This window comes from Labrus bergylta, chromosome 5 (assembly GCF_963930695.1).
Source record: "Labrus bergylta chromosome 5, fLabBer1.1, whole genome shotgun sequence".
Lineage (NCBI taxonomy): Eukaryota > Metazoa > Chordata > Actinopteri > Labriformes > Labridae > Labrus > Labrus bergylta.
The window spans coordinates 12342516-12366930 of NC_089199.1; the positions used below are offsets into that span (position 1 = coordinate 12342516).

The 24415-nt window shown below is 37.8% G+C and overlaps 1 protein-coding gene across 2 annotated transcripts; it reads left to right on the forward strand.

Annotated features, from left to right (window-relative positions):
• The first annotated feature begins 446 nt into the window (after positions 1-446).
• On the forward strand, positions 447-23925 carry slc6a22.1 (solute carrier family 6 member 22, tandem duplicate 1). 2 transcript variants are annotated; one of them, XM_065954792.1, is made up of 15 exons: positions 447-592; positions 9094-9284; positions 10849-10983; positions 11899-12039; positions 12726-12813; positions 12899-13031; positions 14120-14254; positions 14690-14793; positions 17029-17153; positions 17273-17385; positions 17697-17834; positions 17919-18021; positions 18107-18207; positions 22127-22297; positions 22384-23925. In XM_065954792.1, exons 1-15 carry the CDS (start codon positions 531-533, stop codon positions 22492-22494), a joined length of 1851 nt encoding a protein of 616 aa, XP_065810864.1. In that variant the 5' UTR covers positions 447-530; the 3' UTR covers positions 22495-23925. The 2 variants fall into 2 exon arrangements, with proteins under 2 accessions (XP_065810864.1, XP_020507496.1); XM_020651840.3 differs by lacking the exon at positions 447-592 and adding an exon at positions 2208-2411.
• The last annotated feature ends 490 nt before the right edge of the window (positions 23926-24415 follow it).

Sequence of the window (24415 nt, forward strand, 5' to 3'; positions counted from 1 at the left end):
TGATATGATACAATTTGTTATTATGATAACAATGATGCACTATAGGGAAATATGTCTTGGACATAAAAAGAACACCATATAACAGAACAGCAATCCACATGTAAACATAGAAGCACAACCACATAATTCACAACCACAAACATAGGGATTAAATAATATGAGGTGACAGTCTCTGTGAGTCTTTTCAGGCTTTGCTTTTTTCTTTCTAAAACAAGGTTATAAAAATATCAACAAATCAACTGGAAGCAACACAATAGAAGTAGATAAGTAGTATTCAAAATTATAATTATGTCTACTTCACTTGGATGAAGGAAACTTGTGTTGTTATCTTAGGAGACAGCTGTGTTTCTTTGAACGGAGGTGACCCTGCACAGAGTCACTTTGGAAGAGGTTGCCAAAGACAACTCATTTACAAACACTGTAATGATTTGTACAACATCTTGTTCCTTCATTCGTCTTGAACACTTATTACAAGCTCTTCTCTCAGAGATACTTCGAAAAGGCTTTGGCACAGAACTGAAGATTTCAAGATGCAAGACCATACAAAGTCAGAGGGACAAGAATATCAATGTGCCTTAGAGGGAGACAAATGGTGAGTAAACACAGAATCTGATTTAGAAGAACAGATTAGAACAATTCGATCTGGCACAAGTACCATTGTTTTACAGAAACGAGTCTATGCATGAATCCACAGGGAATGTACAAAAACTTTGTTTGTGTACCCGAGACAATTCTGTTACTGCTTTAACACTTGACTTGAATTAAGACTTCGGCAATTATGTAATAGGCAACAAAAAATAGTACTGAATCAATACAATAAATGAAGACAAGACGACAAGGAAACAATCACCCAGACTGAATGCAATCTTTAGAGAACCAAATACTGCATAAATATGTGATATTTTACCAAACTCATTGACAGTAACTAGGGTTGCCAATTTCAGTGATTTTTCTTATCAATAGATGAACACCTTAAAGATCAATTATCGATTAATCATTAATGAGCTATAAAATGCACGTCTTTTTCTCAGTGTGTGTTTTATTGAAACCATTTAAGCAGCACAGTAGTTACTTGAAACATTAATTAATTAATAATAACAGTCATTTTCTAAGTTGCAAAGGTATAAAATGGTATTACATGTGACTGCCGGTAAAATTGTAAACAGCTTGTCGGTTAATACATTTTTAATAAGTAAAATTCTTAACAGCAATTAATCGATTAATCATTAACATCCCTAAAAGTAACACACTGTTGAGTTGGGCGACAGTGAGTGTAGGCCCCCAGGGTGTCGAGGACATTTACTGACACAGAGGGAGGGACACAAAATGTCAGCTTGGGTCACCAGCTGTGCAGTTTAAGACATGTTCTTCAAATCTCTCAGGTTTTATGTAAAAAGCCTCACTTAGGATGCCACATTTAGGCATGCAACGATAAGAGGTTTCAGTCTGAGAAATAATCATGGTAGCATAACTATTATTAATAAAATGAATATAACGCTTAGATTGACTTCATCAATCCCTCAGGGCAAATTTTCATAATATGGGTAATTAGCTGAAGAGTTGTTATTAAATGTCATATTTGTCTATTTTTTAATAGTGTACTTTTACTAATTAATCTAATCTTACATGTGACCTGAGAAAAAACTGTCTATTACTATTTTTTGTTTGAAGTTTAAGTAGGAATTATATAAATTATGAACATCTCTCATGCAGTGTAATCGGTTGCTTGCATACGGGGAAACTCAACTTGAAAACCACCCGGGGAAATTGTCAGTAAATATTAGAAATCAGCTCAGTCACCCAGCACTTAAAACAGCAATTACCATCACCAAGGCAATCACACAGCTGATCCAGATGAGCCTTTGGGGGGGACGGACCTCCCCCCTAATATAATGGTAGGGGAAACACTGGACTGTATGGAAATACAGTCAAATGGAGACGATTAAGTTAAAGCAAATTATTGTCAACCTGCTGGTGGAAGGAATATTCACATTCTTTGTTAATCATAATCAGTTCAAGTTTGCTGTACATACTGTTCTGGCGACCTACCCGCCCACAAAGCCATGCTGCTCGCCTTGCCGTTATGCAAATCCCTTCCGCTTTACTGTGAGACCATGTGGCCTCCTCAAACGTGGGCCCGCCTTAAGTTGCTCATTCAGAAACACACATCGTCCCCGCCCCCTCCCCCTGTTCCTCTTGCGTTCTCTCTCTCGCTCATTGTCACACAAACACAGCTCTTTCAGACCTCCACTCATGGGCTCACTCACAGTCAGAGCTGGAAAGAACACTTGTCCTGAGGAGACTGGGGGATCTAGAAATCTATTTTCCCAAAAAGGCATCCGATGAGTCCCTACTAGGGCTAAATGGAAGCATAATATAGAAGCACAGACTACTGAAGCAACCCTTCTCAGGTACTCTTTCCCTTTCCCTTGAAGTCATCAGAAGTTTTTTTTCTGTCTTTATGCTTGACCTTTCGACAAATTCAAAGTGTACACTGCTGTGGTCTAATTTCTTGTCAAAGATACAAATGGTATCGTAGTGATTCAGTGACAGCTGGGCTTTTGTGGTTGCACTTGTGCTTGGCGCTTGTAGCTCTATTATGTAGGCCAAAGGTTACAGGCTACGCTGCAGCGAGAGCAGCTATTTCCCCTGTTTAGTGTAACACCTCAGGCTGCTCTGTGACCACTGCTGCTAGAAGCTCATTTTATTTTAAACAAATATCTTTCCTTATAAGCTAATCATGCAAATGTTTGAAGCGATTTCATAATAACAAGCTCTTTGAAAAGGTTACTTTGACAAAATTGGACTGATGTATAATATATTCCATGCTTGCTGCATGCATACATGCCTAAAAGGGATTTCATTGTTTAAATCCTTTATTCTTTTCCAGTATGAACGTTTTTTAGATGATTAAACAGCAGGAAATTAGAAGTTTAACGTACAAATAACATTTATTAGAGACTTGGTCTGAGATGGTTGGTTTATCATTGTAATGAGCAGTAAACGTTTTATCTGAGATATTTTTTTAAAAGAAAAGAAAAAGCCTCACCTTGTTGGCAGCAGCTAGCATCTCACATATTTAAACACTAGCCAGTAATGCTCCTGCATGTTGTAACTTTTTACCAGGTTCCTAAGGGTTAAGTGATGACCAGATTAGATTAGACCAAATTAGGTTTTACATAGTTAACAGTGAGTCTAAATCAAACTTCTCTCTAGTCAGCCTGTGCTACCATGTATGACATTCCTGTGCACTGATAACTTTTCCACTCGTATCTTCAAGACAAAATATTTTCAGATGTTTTTTAAAACCATTTTCCTCCCAAAAAATCAAATCATGTTTTTTTTTTTCAATGTCTGGCTTTAGCAGTGATTATGTCATGACCGGTTGTATTTGGTGACTGTTTTCTCGGCCTCTCTGACTCATACTCTTGGATATGTTTAGATCACACGTACAAAAAAAAGGAAAAACTTTAATTCCTCAGAAAGTATCCCAAATCATTGATGTAGACCTAAACAAAACAGTGTATTAATTGACCGTATGATACTTAAAGCTAGATGTCTGGGAAAATACTTTCTGGGCCCAAGGCTATATTTGTTCTTCATGTTCTGCAGTGTCAGTTGGAAAAAAGACAGACTTCCTCATTGTAAGAAGTGTGGTTGTGGTCATTATGCAGTGGACAGTTTCTCTTTACCAGACAAGTGGAAAAAACATTTGTGTATGTGATGGATAGCCTCGTACATTAAGAGGTATCTGTTTCTGTAGGAGACTCCTTGAGATACTGAATCCCTAAAGATTGACTTCAACTCGTCCTCTCTTCATCTTTAAATTTGCTTAGTACTGGTGTGACAACATGTGTCTGCCTATGTCCCTAAAGGGACCAGTTGTATTTGGTGACTGTTTTCACGGTCCCTGCGCCTATGTCCGTGAGGGACCGTGAAAACAGCCTACCTATATTTTTATTTTTTCTGCCCATAAAAATATATGTTTCTCGTGCGCACCAGAAACTAACCGGTGCTCGCGTGAAAATTTTCTCGTGCTCACGAGAAAGTTTCACATGCTCACGTGAAAGTTTTGTGTGCCCACGAGAAAGTTTCTGGTGCTCACAAGAAAGGTTTCTCGTGCGCACCAGATATCAGGTGCACAACGGAAACCAGCCAGTCTTAGCCTTCTGTGTTCTTGTGATAAAAATTACAGTACATGACTTATTTGGGCTATATTTTAACCTTGGACTTAATTACAAGGACGTAACTGCTTTGCTTGCGCACCGTCACCGTTATATTGTCTCAGAAAGACATTTAAAACAGATGTTAAAGTCTTGTCATCAGTTTCGGCGCAAGGGATAACTTCGGTAAAGTTAGAAATGTATTCACAGATTCGGCTTGCTTTTACAAAACCGACACCTCTCTGCAATCACAACAAGATAGACTGCAAGCTACATTCGTATTTTCCTCAAAACGAGCCGTCCTCCGCGCTGGGGAACTTGATATGATACATAAATATTCAATAACTTCACCCAGGAGAGGTGTAGTGTCATGAAAATAATTTTGGACAACAATTTACAGTGAAGGAATGAACAGATGATAAATGCGACAGTTATGTCATAAACTGAAATGTGGTGCCGTCTTTTTTTTTTTTTTTTTTTGGTTTAAATCTCACGCCCAGATGTAGAATTTCTGTTGTGAACAGAAACAGGAAGGTTGAATGTGTAGGAACACTAAACTTGATAAGAGCAGAATGATAACCAACTGAAATGTTGGTGCTGGTGCCGGTGTTTTGTTTTACTTTCCTTCAAAAATAAATCTTATCTCTGCACTGTAATCAAGCGCAGAGACTCAACATCACCTAGTTTGACTAGATCCTGTACTTCCTGATCTGCAGAACCTTGGCTGCGTGGACAGGCAGAACTACATCTTCTAACCTGATTCTCCTCACCTTTCCTTCTGAGGACTGCATGTTCATCTGAATCCTGTTACCTCGGACCACAAAGAACTTCCTTGCCTTGCAGAACTCAAACAATATCACCTCATATGTACCCTATCTACCTTAATCTTTTGAAAAGCCAGACAGACCTTATTACTGAAGGTAGTTTGCATCCATGTAAGTCATACATGCCACCTTATTTCCTACTGCTACCTGACATAGTTTTCCAAGTATAGCACCAGGTTAATTTATCATTTCTAACTGCTATCTCACTCTTTCCCTTTCGTCAGAGATGGCTATAATAATAAGTATAAATGTTAATATTGGGGCGCTGGTGGCGCAGTGGTTAGTGCGCGCGCCCCATGTATAGAGGCCTTGCTCCTCCAAGCAGGCGGCCCAGGTACGAATCCCGCATGTGGCTCCATTCCCGCATGTCATTCCCTTCCCGCATGTCATTCCCCACTCCCTCACACCCTGATTTCCGACTCTATCCGCTGTCCTTTCTCTACATTAAAAGGCACAAAAAGCCCAAAAATAAATATTTAAAGGCAAATAAATGTTAATATTAATTCAGTAATTTGAGTTAACAGCAGGTATATTTAGATTTAGTCAACACTATAATTGATGTCAGGATGAGGAGAAGTCCGATGTTTCCCTTCACAGGGGCCGCGGAGGGTCTATTAATCCACAAATGTCCTTGTTTCTGTTTTGTTTTTTCTCGGATTAAATTCTGTAGAAGCAAAACTTGGGCTCGTCTCCTCGTCGGTTAGTGTATCACATTAAACAACAACTGTATTTCATTTGAAAAATGTCAAAATAAAACAGATAAAAACACGTAGGGGGCAACTGAGACCAGTAACTTCTCAGTAGTGTACAGAGCCTTTCTTGGCCTGCAGGTGGGCGGTTCCATTAAAGTTTGATGTCACGTAAAAGCAATGAATACCATAGAAGAAAAACTTTGATAATGTACGGGGGAAAAACAAGGTAAAACTCGTTATTGACACAAATAACATAGAGAGACAAACAGTTCATAATTACAGAGTCAAGATCAACAAGTCATGGAATCAGCTTGACATTTTAAAAACTGTTTTCCAGTCCTTGGGATGGTTTTTAAAAAGGCACGTCTAGGAGAAACTTGCACCAAAAAAGGCTTTAAACTGAAGTATAATTAAGTGAATTATGTGAATTACAAATCTGGCTAATTTTTGATTGTGACATCCATGCAGGAAGTACCACAAATGTATTATATGAGGTATCATTTCCCCTTTTCAAAAAATAATGGTACAAAAAACAGTTTTTGTCAAATTGATGCACAAAAATACACCACAATACAAGAATTACAGTGTTTGCTGCTCAAAATGTCCAGGGGAAGGATCCCCAGACCCCCCAGGCTTAATGTAATTCAACATCTTTGCTTTAACTGTTAGTTAGTTCTTAATGTTGGATTTGTCCTCTCTTCAATTATACAACTATCAGAATTCCTAATTTTCCTTTAAGTGTTAGTATTAAGTGTTAAGAGCGCCCCAAAACATGTCTGTGAAGAAACTTTCCGATCTGATCCTGTAATTTAGCATGCCTATAAACCCCTCTATTTCAGCCCTACTCAGACCAGGCTGTTTCTGTGTCTGTAGCTTTAAATGAAAGCGAGCTGAAATTAATACCATAGAATTTTTTATTTTTAAATGCGAAATGTGTGGAGGCCATTTTAATCATGATAACTTTAGTTTCAGAAGTATGGTTTAAGTTTGTGTTAATAGAGTATATTTTTTGTGTTGTAAGAAATAAGTATTAATTTATGAGAAGTACTTGATTTGACATGGAAACTATTATGGTGAATAATGGATTTATTTGGGCATATTTTGGCAGGTATTTTGTGTTATGGGTGGAGCCGAGTTAAGGTGGAGCCGAGTTAATTAATTTGGGTGCGATGCACAGGTGGAGAGAAAAAAGGAAGATCGTTTTGTTTGTGGACGGTGGTGGAGGTTTAGGAGCCAAGCAGCAAATGTTTTTTGATCGTGACCTTTTGTTTTGAGTTTTGATATATTCATTTTGGATCTGTTCTGGATACAAGTGGAATTATGAATAAAATAAGAAATCAAGTGAAACAACGGATCTGTGAGTATATTAAAGTGGACACGCATCAGGAACGAACAGGTTGGCTCCTATGACACAAGTGACAATTTTTATATGACACACAAGAAGAAATTGCCACTACAAATGGAATTTCAAATGTTCGATTAAAAAATGTTATTAATCGCAAATAACCATTGAAATAAAGCGTTTAAATCACGATTTAAGAAATTAGATGTTTGACAGCCCTAATTTCTTTCATCCGGTTAATCGATTAATACAAGAATTCAAGAATTGATAATCAAAATAATCATCAGTTGCAGCCCCAACATTTACAGCCATGTGGAAGATAGCACTCAGAAATGTTCTTGCCACACAAACAATCAATCGCTTTTGGCGCTTGGCGGGTGTTCATATTGACCCTGCAGACCCTGGCTGCATCAATTATTGTAATTATCAATTGGCACCAGCAGCCATCACTAACACCATTGTGCAGCTTGTAAACACTGACTAAAACTAGTCAAGACTAAGAGCAATTCCTGGTTCATTAGCTGTGACAGTGAGCATATTGGCTGCTGGTAAACACAAAAAAGGATCCTCATGTAGCAAACAAACAATTCTACAGTTAATGACTCATGCTCAAGTGCATTCACAATTAAAGGTGTTTGTGCTACTTAGAATTAACGGTTTAGGCCTGGAGACATTTAAAACCAGTTCTTCTTTTTTTGGTTATGCTGGAAAACTAGAAAACTTCTTCAAGACTGAAGTTGTTGCCAACTTTTGGGCCTAACCCCTGTCACTTTAACTTACCATCAGCAAGCAAGACACAGGGGCCTGGCTTGAGTCTGAAGAGTAGGGGTGTCTATTGCAAACACAGCATAAACTGAACATTTGTTCTGGTAATTCTTTCAACCACTGATAGCTCTGTCTCCCCGCTTCAGTAATGACAACATAACTTATACATTTATACATACCCGTTTAACGCCACAGATCTTGCACTGCACAATAAGGTCGTCTTTTCGAAGTACATCCAGACATAACTTTTCTTGACTGACACGTTGCAGGTGTAGCAGACTGTTCTGTATTTGTTGTACTTTTGCTTTCGGTGTAATATGTTCCTAGAGAATTACCGTAGCTGCCATAAAACTGTTATATTTGCTGAAATCTGGCTTGGTGTGTACTATAGCTGAAGCCGTGGCAGAAGATGTCATATGTTTGTGTACCGTTAATTAATTTCCTACCCAGTATATTCAGTTGGGCGAAAACAGAAAGCTGAACAGAAAGTCACACGTAACGCTGAAAAGAGTAAAAGAGTGAAAGAGTAATACTATAATGAGAAGAATAGATGGACATTTTAGGCAAAAAATGGGCCAAACAAAAAGCAGGACATTCACCAGGAGACAGGGATTGAATTTAATTATAAAGCTAAATGGTGTAGTATCGTTGCAACCTACACCATTATGTTTCTTCCCCCTTACTGTAACTGAGTTGTCTTCTTTGCCTAATCCCAACCAGTTAACTAATGTTAACCAAGTGTTAGACAGGAAGAAAACAAAAGCTACCGCATGCTTCTATATGACAGGCAAGTCACAATGACTCAAAAGCATGTGTTGAGGAAGCAGTAATGATTTGAAGAAGCACACATACTTTTCAGTCCAGTTTCACTCCCACACCAAATTCAAATCAGCCACACAATAGCAACATTGATAGAAGAATTAGCCTGAAAACCATGCAGTACTGACCCACTGTTGACCTAATAAGGCTAGACTACATTCTTTGTGCAGATTTGGAAAATTAATATACAGTGATTAAATCATGTCAATATTCACACTGTGGTTAGTGATTATGTTGTTTGCTTGAAACTGAAAAGTCCTGTACTAGACACAGATTACTGAGAACATGCTCTTTCCATTTCCTCCTGCAACCTAAATCCACAAATAGAACCATAAATGTATCCATATTTTGATCATAATTATTGTGATCCCTAGTGAATCTATCACTGGAATACAGTATCTGCTTCTGAATTAATCTACTCATCATATTCCTGTTGAACCCTTTTTTTTAAAGAATTGAATTTTTAAAACCCTTCTCTCTTATTACAGTGCAATGGATCAACCTTACAGTGGCGAGGTCAAGTTCAGGCCAGATGCTGATGTGGCCCGTCCTGCACCAATCACCCTGACCAGAGGACAGTGGTCCAGCAAAATTGAGTTCCTCTTGGCTGTTGCAGGACAAATTATAGGTCTGGGAAATGTGTGGAGGTTTCCTTACCTTTGCTACAAAAACGGAGGAGGTGAGGTTTTTTTTTTTTTAAAATGACTGGAGAACACTGGGAAAAAATGTGGGGGAAAAAAAAACTAAAACTGAGATAGAAATTGACATCAATAGGAAAAAATGTTGAGATATTGCATTTGAACCCTTTTGGGGGAGTTTCTAACGCTCCATGAATTGCACATCAATTGCACCTGTTCTTGCTCCGTCTCAAGGTCAAATTCACAAAACACATTGAGTAAATGATATTCAAGCGCAAAAACAGCCATAATGCTGGTCTGGACTGTGTGGTTTGCTTTTGTTTTGCCTTCTGAGTGTGGAGTTGAGCAACCAGCATCTGCTCTCTCTCCTGTGCAGTGCACTGTGAGCTCTTAACCTGATAGAACTCAATTCTGTCCACATGAAGGCCTAGATGTTGAGCTGTATGGGAAGGGGACACTTATGCAGGCGAGTTTTTACAGATGTGATACAACTTTCACAGTTTATAACAAAGCTTTCTCCCTGAGATGAGCCAGTGAGTGCAACTTCTCCAGGTTTAAAAATAAAGAAATAAAAGGAAAAAAAGGGGGAAAAAATGGATCCTACACCTGTCCTGTGTTGCGACTCAGACCGTCTTCACACATGTGGGCAAAGTGTGTGTTTGTGCTGGGGTTGATTTCATCCAGAATTATATTTGTAAAATAACTAATAATCTAAAAATAAAATGTATACTTTATTTATAGATCATTTATTTTAAGTCATACAGAGTCAGAATTGTTGTCCTGATCACTGGAAAGTTTGCGAGTTACATCATAAATACTGTGGCGCAGTTACCACCTACTCAGCAAACAGTCCAATTTGACCTTTTAGTGCAGTTGTTTGTGATTGAATTGGACTCTAATTACTGTCATATCTCTCAAATAAAAACAAAAAGCAATCAAATGTTTGAATGATGGTGTGGTAAAATTGAACAAGAGAAAATCAGTGTAACATGACGCATAAATAAGGCTGGTATGCCACTGATGCCGGGATCAATTACATTCCAATTTACATTCTGCTTAGATTTGATTGGATTCGATTTTGGTTACAATACATTTTTTTATATGAAAGAGATTCTCAGAGAATTAATGCTGTAAAATTGTATTAAGTCACAAGACAATTTCTAACTGGGTCATTATTCAAAAATATGGTTACATTAAATATTGACTCGAAGGCCATTACAGGCCTTCCTTCCTGTTCAAAGCCAGTGTTTCAGCAATTCCAGGTGACTGTTCCATCAGGTTACCACACCAACCACCAGCTTATGTGTGGTGAAGTTCATCATCCTTTGCAACTCTTTGAGCTCGTGACGGGCCATGGTACTACAATGAAAAGGTTCTGCCATGTTTTGTGATACCAGCCTCTTGTGGTCAAATCTTGTTGTGCAAATGTTGGCTATGCATAACATTACAAACAACTGTAAAGTTACATCAGCTAAAATAAATCAGTTCACTGCAGTCTGAAAGCCACATGCATAAAGAATAGATGAAGTAGATAAAGTAAAAACTAAATAAGCTGCAAGTAGCATTATATACTCATCATAAATGTATTTCTTCTTTTTCCCAAAGGGGTGTTCTTCATTCCTTATATTGTCTTCCTCTTCACATGTGGCATCCCCCTGTTTTTTATGGAGATATCACTGGGCCAGTACACTAAACAGGGAAGTATAACCTGCTGGAGGAAGATTTGTCCCCTTTTTGAAGGTAAGCTCTCAGAACACTACCACAATATCATGAAACCTGAAGGACCTTTTACTGGAATGACATTCTTGAGTAGAGAAGTTGTTAAGATGTTGACTGGGCTAGAGGAAGGAGTCATGCTGACCTCTAGGTTAGTCAAGTCTTGCAGAGAGATGGGAGAGAGACTGTCTAAAATTGATGGCTGGGCTCAATAAGCAGAAAATGAAGTTGAAGAGTGAGTGATGCAACAGATAGTAAGAAGTCATTATTACAATATTCTGCACCGTACTAGTACCATACTAGTTTTTGTATTATAAAATCTGTGTCCATTTGTACTATACAAGTGTAGTTAGCGTGCTTACTGGAGTGACAGCAGTGAAGCTGTCTGCGATAATAATGAGTAGGGCTGGGAATGGGTGTCTCACGATTTGATTCAATTTCGATTCTTGGGGTCGCGATTCGATTCAGAATCGATTTTCGATTTAAAATGATTCTGGATTCATTGATCCATGGGTTCAAAGTCGATTTATGAATTAGTACATACTTCAGGATCTATTCCAGTCATCTGTGAGACTGGCTGAATTTATGAATGGATTTTAAATCTTAGAAGAGAAGAATCTCGATTTTTTTCATTAGACATACCAGACAGACAGACAGACACCTTTAAAGTTAAAAGATAAAGACTGATCCAGTTTCGGCAGATCATTTCAGTGAAAAAAACTGTGCAAGTCTTGTTAAGCAGTTATGATTAAAAGTGATTTTGTCTTTGAGCTGGCTTGTATTTGTTATTGCCTTCTGTGAGCAATCAAATGTAGGCAAATGAGTTACTAATTTGAAGTTTATCGTTCTCATAGTTCAAGCCATCAAGCAGTTAAATTACAACACAACCTGCAAATGTTTGATTTATAACTTGCTAATTTGTGTGTTTGCTTGTTTCAGGGATTGGTTATGGCAATCAAGTGGTTGTATTATACTCCAGTATCTATTATGTGATCATACTGGCCTGGGCTTTCTTGTATCTCTTCTTCTCCTTCAACTCTGAAGTGCCCTGGGGAAGTTGCGGAAATAGCTGGAACACAAGTATGTTCCAGTACATGATCTGACTGAACTAACATAATTAGAAATAAACAAGATCTCTTATAAAATTTGCACATTTTTTATAAATCACTATATTACTTTATTATATTACACTATATTATTTTTTACATTAAATAGGTTTGGTGGATATAGAGTGCAATTTCAGCTGCTAGAAACTTTTTTAACCTAAATTGTAGACATATTTAAACTGTGAATGTTAGCTAGTCACTGAAATGGTACAATTCCCACAAAAATACATCTAAGTTACATCAATTGTTTTCTCCCTTAGTTAAAAATCTGTTAAAATGTGTACATTTGTATTTCAAAGTTGTGTTTGAAAACTTCCAATGTGTTGGAAGTTTTTATTTTTCCAGATCAGATATCCCCTTTGCTTAATTCATGTATGGGACCATAATTGGCTTCCAAACTATATTTGATATGTCCTTATCTGAGATTGAAGGTGAGCTTGAAAACTGTTCTTCAACCAGATACTACAAGTTAGTTTAAAAATGAATTTAAAAAATGTAATGTCCTATTGACAACAAAAGACTAAGCTATTGTCCTCCATTAAATCTTTAAGGGAAATACATACACAACATAACATACTAGCTACTATAATGGGAGTGCTGTAGGTAAGACTGACTTCCTGAAATGCCCTTTTTAAAACATCCTGTACCCCTTTGCAACAGAGACCTGTGTGGAGTTCGATCGAACAGCTAATTATGTCAACTGGACGGTACCTGCAAATGCAACTTCCCCAGTCAGAGAATTTTGGGAGTGAGTATGACACGTCATTATATTTAAAGATGACAATGAACTCTAAAAGTGAGTTCTCTGACTAACAACCAAATTGTATGTGTAGGAGAAGAGTTCTGAATATGACAGGAAACATCCAGGAGTTTGGCCATATACGATGGGAGTTGGCTTTGTGTCTTCTGTTGTCCTGGGTCATCTGTTACTTTTGTGTTTGGAAAGGAGTAAAGTCCACTGGGAAGGTAGGACAAGACATTTTTATATTGCTTGAAAAGTACAGCAACTCTTGAATTGTTCAATTACTATGGATTATTGATGAATTCTTGCAGTTGATTTAGCACAGTCAGTAGAGCAGATGCCCTATGCACAGATGCAAGGTCTTCTTTGCACTGGTCACAAGTTTGTACTCCTGGCCTGTCGCTATTTGATGCATTTCATCCCCCACATTTTCTGTCTCCCTTCAGCTTTACCATCAAATAAAAGGTTAAAACCCCATAAAAGTAATCTTGACAAAGGACTATGCATTAGGAATAAGACAACACCAGTTTTTCCCACAGATGGACGAAAACTGCGCGGGCTGCCCAAGTATATTTCCGACCTGTATTAATTACATTTTTCATTCAGTCATAAAATTGCTGTGTGCACGAGTGAGAGAGAGAGCAGGGGAGAGAGAGCGTGCGGGAGAACCTCATGGCTCCATGCAACATAACAAAACTCCCGTCTAAAAAATACTTCCCTCTCAACTCCTGCGGAGAGATAAGACACAGAAAAACCAAGAGAGCAGAATCCCATCAGCTTTAGAGAGAGAGAGGAGGTCCACTGTTCGTACACCCCTATTGTAAATGCACCGATTGAGGTGAAGCTTCTCATGGCTTTGTTTTAATAATGTTAATGTACGACTGCTGCTGATGCTGTGCTAAACTCCTAGAAATAATGGAATATCGAGGGGAACTTTTTCAAAACACGAGGCGTACTACTTGTGTTTGTGTCTGGGCGCGTGCATGGATAAATCGAGCTGATTACAGTTGTTTGTTGCAAAAACTAAATTAATTTAGAGGGAAAAACACATGTCGATCCTGACAGCTGTTACTGCTTCACGTTTTTATGTGAAGCCAGCACAGTGCAATGCTGGTATCGATACATTAGTATCGGAATCATATCGGAACTGAAAAAAGTGGATCGTGCATCTCTAGTACATTTTGATTCTATATTTGTGTCAAATTACCAATAGTCAAGATATATGTTGTTGAATTGCAGTTAAGGAGTTTCATAGGATTCTGCCAACTTTCATTCTGACAACAAATAAACCCTAACCATTGTGCCTCTACAGGTAGTTTACTTTACTGCCACATTTCCCTATCTGATGCTGGCAGTGTTGCTTGTCCGAGGACTCACATTGCCCGGGGCCTTAGATGGGATCAAGTTCTACCTCTACCCAGACCCCTCCCGCCTCACTGATCCACAGGTATGAGCGGATTAGAGGCAATAGGAAGACTGAGTCTGCACACCAGAAGCTGGTCCAATTAACATTCAGTTAAATTTATCACCACATGGTGTTGATATAAATTTAGCCTAAAAATAAACCTTAATAAAATATGTTTTAATTGTAGCAGCTTTAGGTGTGCAGATTAATTATTGCATTTGCCTTTGTATATAGTACTCAACGATTCAGATTAGAGGAATTCTTCAACTGTGTCATACTGTGAAAACACAAGCTTCTTTCTTGGAAAGTTTTGTGAAGATTAAAAAGTAACTCATACGTGGACTTGATGTCAGGATTTACTCATTACTCAGTAGCTACGTTAAACTTTTGCAAATGTTCCTGCTAGAATGTCTGCAGAGTTGCAACACACCTTAAACGCAGATTTCATTGAAAACATTTCAATTATTTCCCTTGCAGGTATGGATGGATGCTGGAACGCAAATATTTTATTCCTATGCTCTTTGCGTTGGGTGTCTAACTGCACTCGGCAGTTACAATAAATACAACAATGACTGTTTCAAGTAAGTTTAGTATATTTATTCTGCATTATTCAGTTTGGGGCACTGTAGATACACAAAAAGACAATAATGCATAGGGAGCAACTTTTGTGGAACCAGTGTTTTTCAAAAGCACCATAGTTCAAGACAAGATGACAGAAACAGGGATTAAAGCAAAAAAAAGAATTTTGACTGAAAATTCTCAACGTATAAAACAAGTAGCAAATAACCAATTTGAATAGGCGTTTTCTGTCGAAGGAATAAAACTGACATGTTTTGTTTTTTTGAAAGCTCAAGATCTAGGCTAACAGATATGACCTTTCTTCTTTTTAACAAATGTGACCTACGGTACAGTTAAGCGCATTGTATGCCTATATACATTAACAGTCACAGCAGGTGTTCTTTAGCCAACTCTAAAGAAGTGAAAGTATTACAAGATACTTAAGTAGTTGAAGGTAGGGAAGCTTTTTGGAGCATTTTGAGATAAGATCATGAGAAATGAAGATCGTGTTATGATACTAAATGGGACAGTGGAATAAGAAGCCGATTCTGTTCTTAACCTTTAGCAGCCTAAAGTAACAACACAGAAATAACCTCAAACAAGTTAAAGGGGCTATATGTAACTAAAAATACTGCGTTTGTAGCGATGCCACATGGCCGTTAGGTGAACTGCACCAGTAACCTGTTGCTCGCTCTCCATCACGTACTCGTCATACGTGCTCGTAAATACACAAACAAGCATCATCATAATCGGCGAAACACTGGATATTTACCAGCATGTTTACAGAGGAGGTCATACACGTGTGAAAGTCTGTGAAGGAGTCTGTGTGTCTGTATTCATTCTCCATCCTACAAACGACAGTCTCGGCAGAGCGGGAGTGTGTGATGAGTTTGTCCGCCTTTGAGAGCTCTTAGGGCGGATAGAAGTGTGTGGAAGGTGGCCTCTGGCTGTGGAGGTGAAGACCTGGAGTGTGTGATGAGTTTGTTCTGTTGATCTCTGTAAGTGAAGTGGAGTGAGGCGGACGTTGAGAACGTGCATAAAGTGTCACTTCCTGGAGCTTTCGCGTAAAATACGACCCAGGGAAACTTTTTATACAAGCAACACAGACAATGAACATCTACTTTTTCACATCAGTTAACCGTTCGCTTATTAATGGGCGATAAAAAAACGATTTCTACATGTAAAAAGTTACATATAGAACCTTTAAAGAAGTTAGAGTACAAAGGCATCAGACTGAAGTCTGGAGTGTCCCTCATTTTGTTGTCACTGCTACAGCTGGAGCTAATCCTACTTGAGTAAAAAAAAAATGTATTTATTTATTTACATATAGGTGGATACCTTGTGAATTCCCAGGGTATATAATAAAGATATTTTGACAAATAGTGTATTCATCCTATTTTGCATTATAAATCTGAATCTGAAAAGTAACAAGCAGAAAACTAAAGATTTTCTATAAATTCTGTAGAGTAAGAAGTGTTTTTTTAAAGTACAAGAATGCTTTTTTAAATTTGTACAGAACTTATGTATTGTAATGTATAACTTTCACCCACTCAGTCTTAATTTGTAAAAAAAAGTAAACTAGTAATAGCGTGTTAAGCTAATAGCCTTTGACATGTAAGAATTGTGTCATCAAACGGTCCAGTTAAAATGTTGCGCGTTGCTCAGGCTGTGGGTAATGTGTTGAATTACCTGTTGTCTTGATGCGCGTTCCTAACAGAGTGTGTCCCATAGCGGAGCACTCTGCGATTGTTTGCCCAGCCTGCAGGTAATAAAACTTGACTGAGGGTAAACTCTGTCACGTTACTGATTATCATTCTCCAGTATTTTACTTTGGTCCGTAAAGTTGCACAGCAAAGCAAGACAAGTCCAGACATGATGGGCAGTGCATGCTGATGTTCGCCACCAAAATAAAAGCCTCCTATACGCCGAGCGGACTGCACGTAGCAGATCAAAGTTCTGACTGTAAATTGAAATGCCTCACAAACGCATACTACACTTGTGTTACAGGATTCAGACAAATGCCTGATATTAAAGACAGCAGTTTGCACGTGAAGGTCTGTCACTAACCCACATTTTGCTCAACTTTTTTTAGTCCGATTGTCACTGACTAAAAATATTATAGTTGTGAAAATTAATGGAAATCCGTCGTAGCAACTGAGAACTTTAATCCCTGCAGAAAGGGCTAGAAAGTAAGCAAAACGTTCATTGTGTAATACAAATAATGAAGTATAAAATGGATCTTGTCTCTTTGTTTTTAGGGACTGTTTTTACTTGTGCCTTCTGAACAGTGGCACCAGCTTTGTAGCTGGCTTCGCCATCTTCTCTGTGCTTGGATTCATGGCATATGAGCAGCACACTGACATATCTAAAGTGGCAGAGTCAGGTGAGAATAGAGAAATGCCATTTTTAGAATTAGTACCTGAATTCATAACCATCAAATTAGAATTAATTGTTTTTGTGTAATTTCTGACCTAGTATTATCTACGTTATCTTCTCTTGAAGGTCCTGGCTTGGCATTTATTGCATACCCTCGAGCAGTCACCATGATGCCGTTTCCCCAAATTTGGTCAATATTATTTTTCGTTATGATTATTCTGCTGGGACTGGACAGTGAGGTTAGTGAACTCTTATTAAGAATTTAGAGAATCATCATAAAATGATGGACTAAGAAAAAGTTAGATAGTCTTTAGCTGTTAGTCTTTTTCCCTTAATTTGCAGACTGTATGTGTATAGTCCTTTATCAGAAAGTTGTATTTCTATCCCTGTTTGTGTCTTAGTGCTAAAATATATATTGAACACTAGCTGAGAGATTTCAAGGATTTCCAAAACATTTCTAAATAACTGAATTAATTAGTGGTCATGTATAGGATTTGATGTGAGGTTCAAGTGCTCTTACTAACACTAACCTGAGTTTCTGTTTGTATAGTTTGTAGGTCTGGAAGCTATGACAACAGCAATTTCAGACACGAATCCTTCCTTCTTCCATGTTGGCCATCGACGCAAACTCCTTCTACTTGCTATCAGTGTCATTAGTTTCTTCATTGGCCTTTCAATGGTTACAGATGTAAGATCTTTTTTTTTTTTAAATACCTTTTTTCTTTTCTGTAAAGACAATAATAACAGCTAACTGGTTATGTGTATTGCACAGGGTGGAATTTACATCTTCCAGTTGTTTGACTACTATGCCTGCAGTGGGATGACTCTTCTACTCTTTGCCACACTGCAGTCTGTGTGTATTGGATGGGTTTATGGTAAGTTAATGAACAAGAGATGTTTCCATGAGGTCTTCATGCGATGCTGAAATGGCTCACAACTGTGTTTCCATCTACTTAATAGGTGTGGACCGGTTTTATGACAACGTAGAAGACATGATTGGATACAGGCCTTTTCCTGTGATTAAGCATTGCTTGAAATATGTCACTCCAGTCATATGCATGGTGAGTTTTGGTGCAAGTTCACACAGGGAGTTTATCTGCCAATTGACCATTAGCTAAGCCAAGCCCTCCTTAGTTATGCTTGTTGTGTGTTGTGAACACAACTCTATGCAGCAAAAACTTTGAAGTTGCTGGAGTATTAATCTTCCCAAATTCATTACAGACAGATACATCAAGACTAGCTAAAATAAACCAGATAGATTGGAAACTGGTTTCTATACAGTGACAAACTTTACTCAGTGGATAAAATAATTGGAACTGTGCAAAATATTTAGCAACGCCAAAACGCAATGTGAATTCACAGACTGGGACACCAATATTACGCCGTCGCGGAATCATTATGAAGGTACAAAGATGTGATGATCGCTGAGCTTAGTTACTGCACTTTTGCACAAAAAAAAAGCAGTCTGAAAAAGGGCTAATGGCTGACACACACACAGGAGGAGAAAGGTGGAGAGAGCAACACGTTTCTTCATGAACTTAACAAATAAACATGTGGCTTGCAATTGTGTAACTTATACATTATCAACCTTTCCTGCAATGTTCAAAGCTACATTTAGTCTATGACCATCCCTGTGATAATAACTTCTTATTAAACAAAGGCTCACCATCTTGAGCTGCCTGTGACTCACAACACTTCACCATGTGTTCTGCAGGTGCAGCCGCTAAACTAAACAATCAGCGGCACTGTGACAAGGTTGATATTTATACGTTGCATGGCTGTTAAAAGCTGTGAATGAGCAGAAGTTAGTGAATGTAGATAGGCCTACGTGCCTCTGTAAATTGAATGCAGTGATATAGTGGATGTCACAGTGAAACTAAAGCAGGTGAAATCCAGCTCAACATATATTGTATGCCATCATGCTTTTAAAAAAGGTTTATTACTGTGTTGATAGCAAAAGTTTAGTCATTCAAAGTATTTCCTCAAGACGGAGGTTTCTACAACACAAATCGGGATTGCACTGTTTCTGTTATCAGTTATTTAGACTGGCTGTGGTAGCTAGGATGACCTTGCTAGTTGGGAGAAGATTTGCTACAAGCTCACTGGTATCACCAGCAAGGATATATGCAAGGATTTACCACTTTAACATCACAGATCTGGATCAAAAAACACCCGGGAATTTACAACAGACTGGCCCTATTTTCAGACTAAAATCCAACCACAACTAACAACATAAAGAGCTTGATGTAAAGAACACAAAATTACTAAACTACACTCAAACAACAGACACTATTACCTTTAAAGTCACTCACATATGCTGGAAAGGAATTAACACAACCCGACAACCACAGTATAAGTTGCTACAATAACAGTTTCTCCACAATAGGCACATCAAGCAAAAATACATTGGCTGATCATTAAGACATAAATATGAATCCCATAGCTACACCAAAACAGAAAGAGGACTGCACACAACCACGTAGCCTTGTAGGCTACTATGTCTGCACACTATTTACATCAGAAGACAAAGAGAGAGCTGCATAGCCAATGTGTATCTTCAACCTAAATATGAAAAGAGCATGGCTCACAGGGAACAAAACAATAACTTCACATAAAGTTACTATTACCTTATTAATATTAAACACGGTCAGTGTATGAAGCACGAAATTCAGAACTTCGGCACTGCCACGGTGCATGTTACAATGTCTTTATGAGAACATGAATAAACACTAAACAACCACAGTGCAAAGACGGAAAGAGTCTTACCTTCATGTAGTTAGCCATCCGTGAAGGAGTTTACTTCACCTCTGGTATTCCACATTTAAAGGCTATTAGTTGTTTATTCAGTGTCTACCACAGGTCCACTGCCAAGGTCTAGTCTTCTTGCCTCTTACAATTGTTTGTTTTTTCTTCTCGTTAGTGTTGCCGACCTGCAATGCCCATGTTGTGTAGCTGAGACTCTAGCGCTGCTTGCTGCTGTAGCCTCAGTCACACTCGTAGCTAAACATTTTGAGGCTACATAGTTAGTTTCCAGAATGACCCTGTGGTTATTTTCTGAATTTTGTGTTAGCTAAAAGGGGCATTTTCTGTAGGTATAACTCCTGTAACTTTCCTCTGCCTCCTCTCTGTGGTCGCCTTGCGCCAAGATCCCGCGCAACCCGCTGAATTTCCGGTTTCCTATTGTTTCGTTTGAACTAGTGATTTGTAGCCGGAGTAAAGGTGACATCTAAAACTGCTACATCAGGAGAACAGGTGTTTGCGTGCACCTCGCGGGAGAATTGGAAATATGGCAGACACAAATTCTATGTTGCCAAATTTTTTCATCCACCCTTAAAGTTCCTCTATAGAATCTTTAGAGTCTGTTGCAGCTCATATTTAAGCAGGCTAATATATCTTACAGAACAATTAGGACACTTAACGTAGCCTATCAACACTTCTAACAACCTACTATGTCATGACAGATCTACGACAGAGGATTAGGGCCATGTTAATTATTATTATTATTTTTTAATTTCGATAATTTACGAGAATAAAGTTGTAAATTTACGAGAACAAATCGTAAATTTATGAGAATAAATGCGTAAATTTACAAGTTTAATCCCTCCGCCTTACTGCTTTGGCTAGGTTGATCCGAAGTTAGGTTGAAACTTCAAATCCAATATGGATGCGGCCGTCGATTGGACTCATTTTCTGCCTATGTCACAGACGGGTCAGGGTTCGTCCAGTAATATTTACAGTCTATGGTTTAATCTCCTAAATTAACGAGTTTGAGACAAGCCTGTGCAAAAATGATGAAAGTAGAACTCTTGAAGTCTTTAAAGAATAAAAGAATAAAGTCGTTATTTTAGTCTACATCAGAAGAACAGCAGCATCCTGTTCTCAAATGAGAAACACGGAGCATCTTGTCCTAAAGGTTTCACTAATAAGGAAATAGGCTACTTCCTTGTGTAGTCGGTAAAAACAGTTAGTTCAAGAGAAGTTTTCACTTCAACTTGCAAGACCTTCTTTATCTGTAAAATGATGACCAGGACACAGACTGGTTCTGCACATGAGACACTTTAACAGGCAGATAACAGACACAAATAGCTGAAAAGATACTTCAAGGAACTGTGGCTTTTCCGAAGAAAGACCCACACTGACTTGGAGGAAGTTGTCTGCAGAGGAAAAGACTTTAAGAGTTCTACTTTCATAATTTTCGCGCAGGCTGGTCTCGAACTCGTAAATTTACGATTTTAATCTCGTAAATTTACGACTTTATTCTCGTGAATTTACAACTTTATTTTTCTTGCAAAATTTACGACTTTAAAGTTTTAACGTGGCCCTAATCCTCCGTCATACAGATCTTTCCCAATAAATAAGTTTTATACCATTTTAAAGCTGTACCACGAGGCAGATAGGCCTATCTAGGTTCAGCCGTCATAGCATGCCGGCTGGCAGGGGGCCTTCACCATGTAGGCCTAACTCATCTCTCACACAACTACTGCCTGACTTCCACCACCATGATTCTTATGTAAATTAATACCAGTTGTCTAGCTTTACATTTACTGCCATAAATGTGTTCTGTTTTGTCTTTAGGTAGCTCAGCTAGGCCTATTAGCTGACATTCTCACTCATTCAAACTCAATTCTTGATTCTCAAGTTGCTGTAAATAACTGAAAAACATTGATAGCTTACAAAAAATCTTGAGTCTTGACTAGACCTCAGAGCTACCTCTAGCTTTTAGCCATCACTACAAGATATTCATCAGCTTTTCTTTCCACTTTGGGAGAATGCTGGCTGACATTGAACTGAGGTGTGAAGCTTAATTTGCGTCCTTTTAAAATGTAATTTACCCTTTTTTAAGTTTTCTTTGACAAGAACACATTAAATTAACATAAATTTTATACTGGTTTAATTTTTCAGTCTTTGAGGGAAATCCTTTTTCAGTTTTGTAAGTTATCTTTCCATGACAATAATAGCTTTCTCCGTGTTTGTGTCCAGGGAACGTTTGTTTTCTCCTTGATCAAATACACTCCTCTGAAGTTCAACAATATCATTGAGTATCCATGGTGGGGTTATGCTCTTGGCTGGTGGTTCACTCTTTCCTCTACACTCATGGTTCCTCTCTGGATGCTGTACAATCTGTACAAAACCCCCGGTACACTCCGGCAGGTGAGCTGTTGTAAACATAAATAAGTCAACCTTTCTTTGAACCAGTTTATTTGTATTTTTGTTAAAGTTATATTTTTCTTTGTCAGAGGGTCTCCACCTTGTGTACTCCAGCAGAAGATCTTCCATTGAACAAATCAGAGAAGAAAGCTCTTGAACTGATCGACTTGACCTCATATCCTGATAGCATCATGTCCTAGTGACCACAGGCAAACTGGAGGAGATTCATATTCTTTATCACTTGGCGAAAAATGAAAGCTTGCCCTCAGACTCAAACTCATTTTAAAGCAGCACTTCCCAACCTATTATGGTGTTTGACCGCTATAAACAAAGCAATACATTTTGACTGTCACAGGTTACACCAAAGAATACGTTAAAAAGCTTGAAATGCCTGACGGCTACCCAAAAAAAGTGAGAATAAAAGAAAACTAGAAGAAAAATAAAAGAATCTTCTCTATGTTAATGATAAACTTCTGATCCTGCAGGATTAATTTGTGCGGAAGCCCTAAGTGGACACGCACCAATAGATTTTATTTACCTCCATTTTCCCATGATAACAAGTATTGTGGTTGTATTCGCGAAATCTCAACTTACTTATCTCGTTATCTGGGGATGAGAATGTTGGTATTCATGTGATAGTGGTTTATTTTCATCCATTTTCTAAAGTTCTTAAGAAATTAACTTGTTATCATGGGGAAACCAGCGTTTTTATCCCGAGATATTTGTGTTTGAATTACAGCAACAGATATACTCTCGCCAAATAAGCCATACAGATCGAACACTTGAGTCAGTTTTAGGTCACTGTCAATGACATATTTGTGTCAGACTAAGTTCTATGAAAATGAAGTAGCCAACTGACTTGAAAGACGAATCCTCTGATATGGGTCCTTTTCAAACCCTGCTGCACCTTAGCCAACTTAGCCACAAGGCCATTCCCAGCACCACAGTGTTTCTGTTATTTTATAAACAGGCATGTACTGTACCTGCCTCACAGGAAGGAAACAAAAAGACACTAACAGGTGTGTGTTTGGGTGTTTATAAGTAGGGCAACTGTTTATGTCAGCTTTCAGATTGTGGTGATGGAAGCAATGAATGACAATGAGGCACTTTGTGCCATCTTGTTGGCCAAAACATTTTTCAACAATAATATAGAATAAACATTTTTATAAATGTTTATACGTTTTTAAACTTTTTTTTTAGTCAAAATTTTTGTAGCTGAAAATCATTTAGCCAATTTGCTGATTAATGTTTTCATAATTTTGTACATTTTTTGTATCATATATAACTGTAGGTCCAACAGCTCATGCATGATGCATGGTATTTTATAGGTTTAAGAATCCATCGGTGACTTTTTTTTAAAGAGGATCTATTTTCAGAAGAAGAAATTGTGTACATTCATGATCCATTGTTATTATGTAAATACCTTTTGGATGAGAAATTGACGATGTCAAGAATGTAAGAGTAACTGAATTAATCTTACAATTGTTTCAGAATATGTAGTTACATTATTAATGAATGAATTGATTCATTAATTAAACCATTAACTTTCAATGTCATTTTACCATGTGCCATTCTTTAATTATCCATCAAATCTGTTAATACAATTGAATAAAGTCGACGATCATTAATGATTCATCTCCTTGTTTTATTCTTATTTTTGGTCAATTTGAATAATAGGAGAATGTTAGTAGTTGACATTTAACCCTAACCCTTAAATTAAGATGGTTTTATGGTCATTTTTGAACACTTTTATGAGAACAAACCATGAAAACCATTGAATGGGAGCATTTACTTTGAGTGTAAATCTGTTGCTAACATTCATGATCTGAAAAGCTAAAAAAAATATTTTTGTGTCAACATGCTTTCGGATATAGATAAAACAAAGCATAATTAGCTTCAGAGATTAAATACTTTTCTCTTTATTCTATGGAACTATTAACAACTGAGTTAAAAACCTTAATACTGATTTCAAGGTGGGTTAAATGAAACATCGTCTTGGTTTTTCGATTGAATTATTTAAGGACAAAATCTCTTTGCTAGGGTGAAAAGTTAACCTTATGGATGTTGTACTTGTAAATTAATGACCTATAACTAACAACAAGACTTCTCTTTTTCAGATGC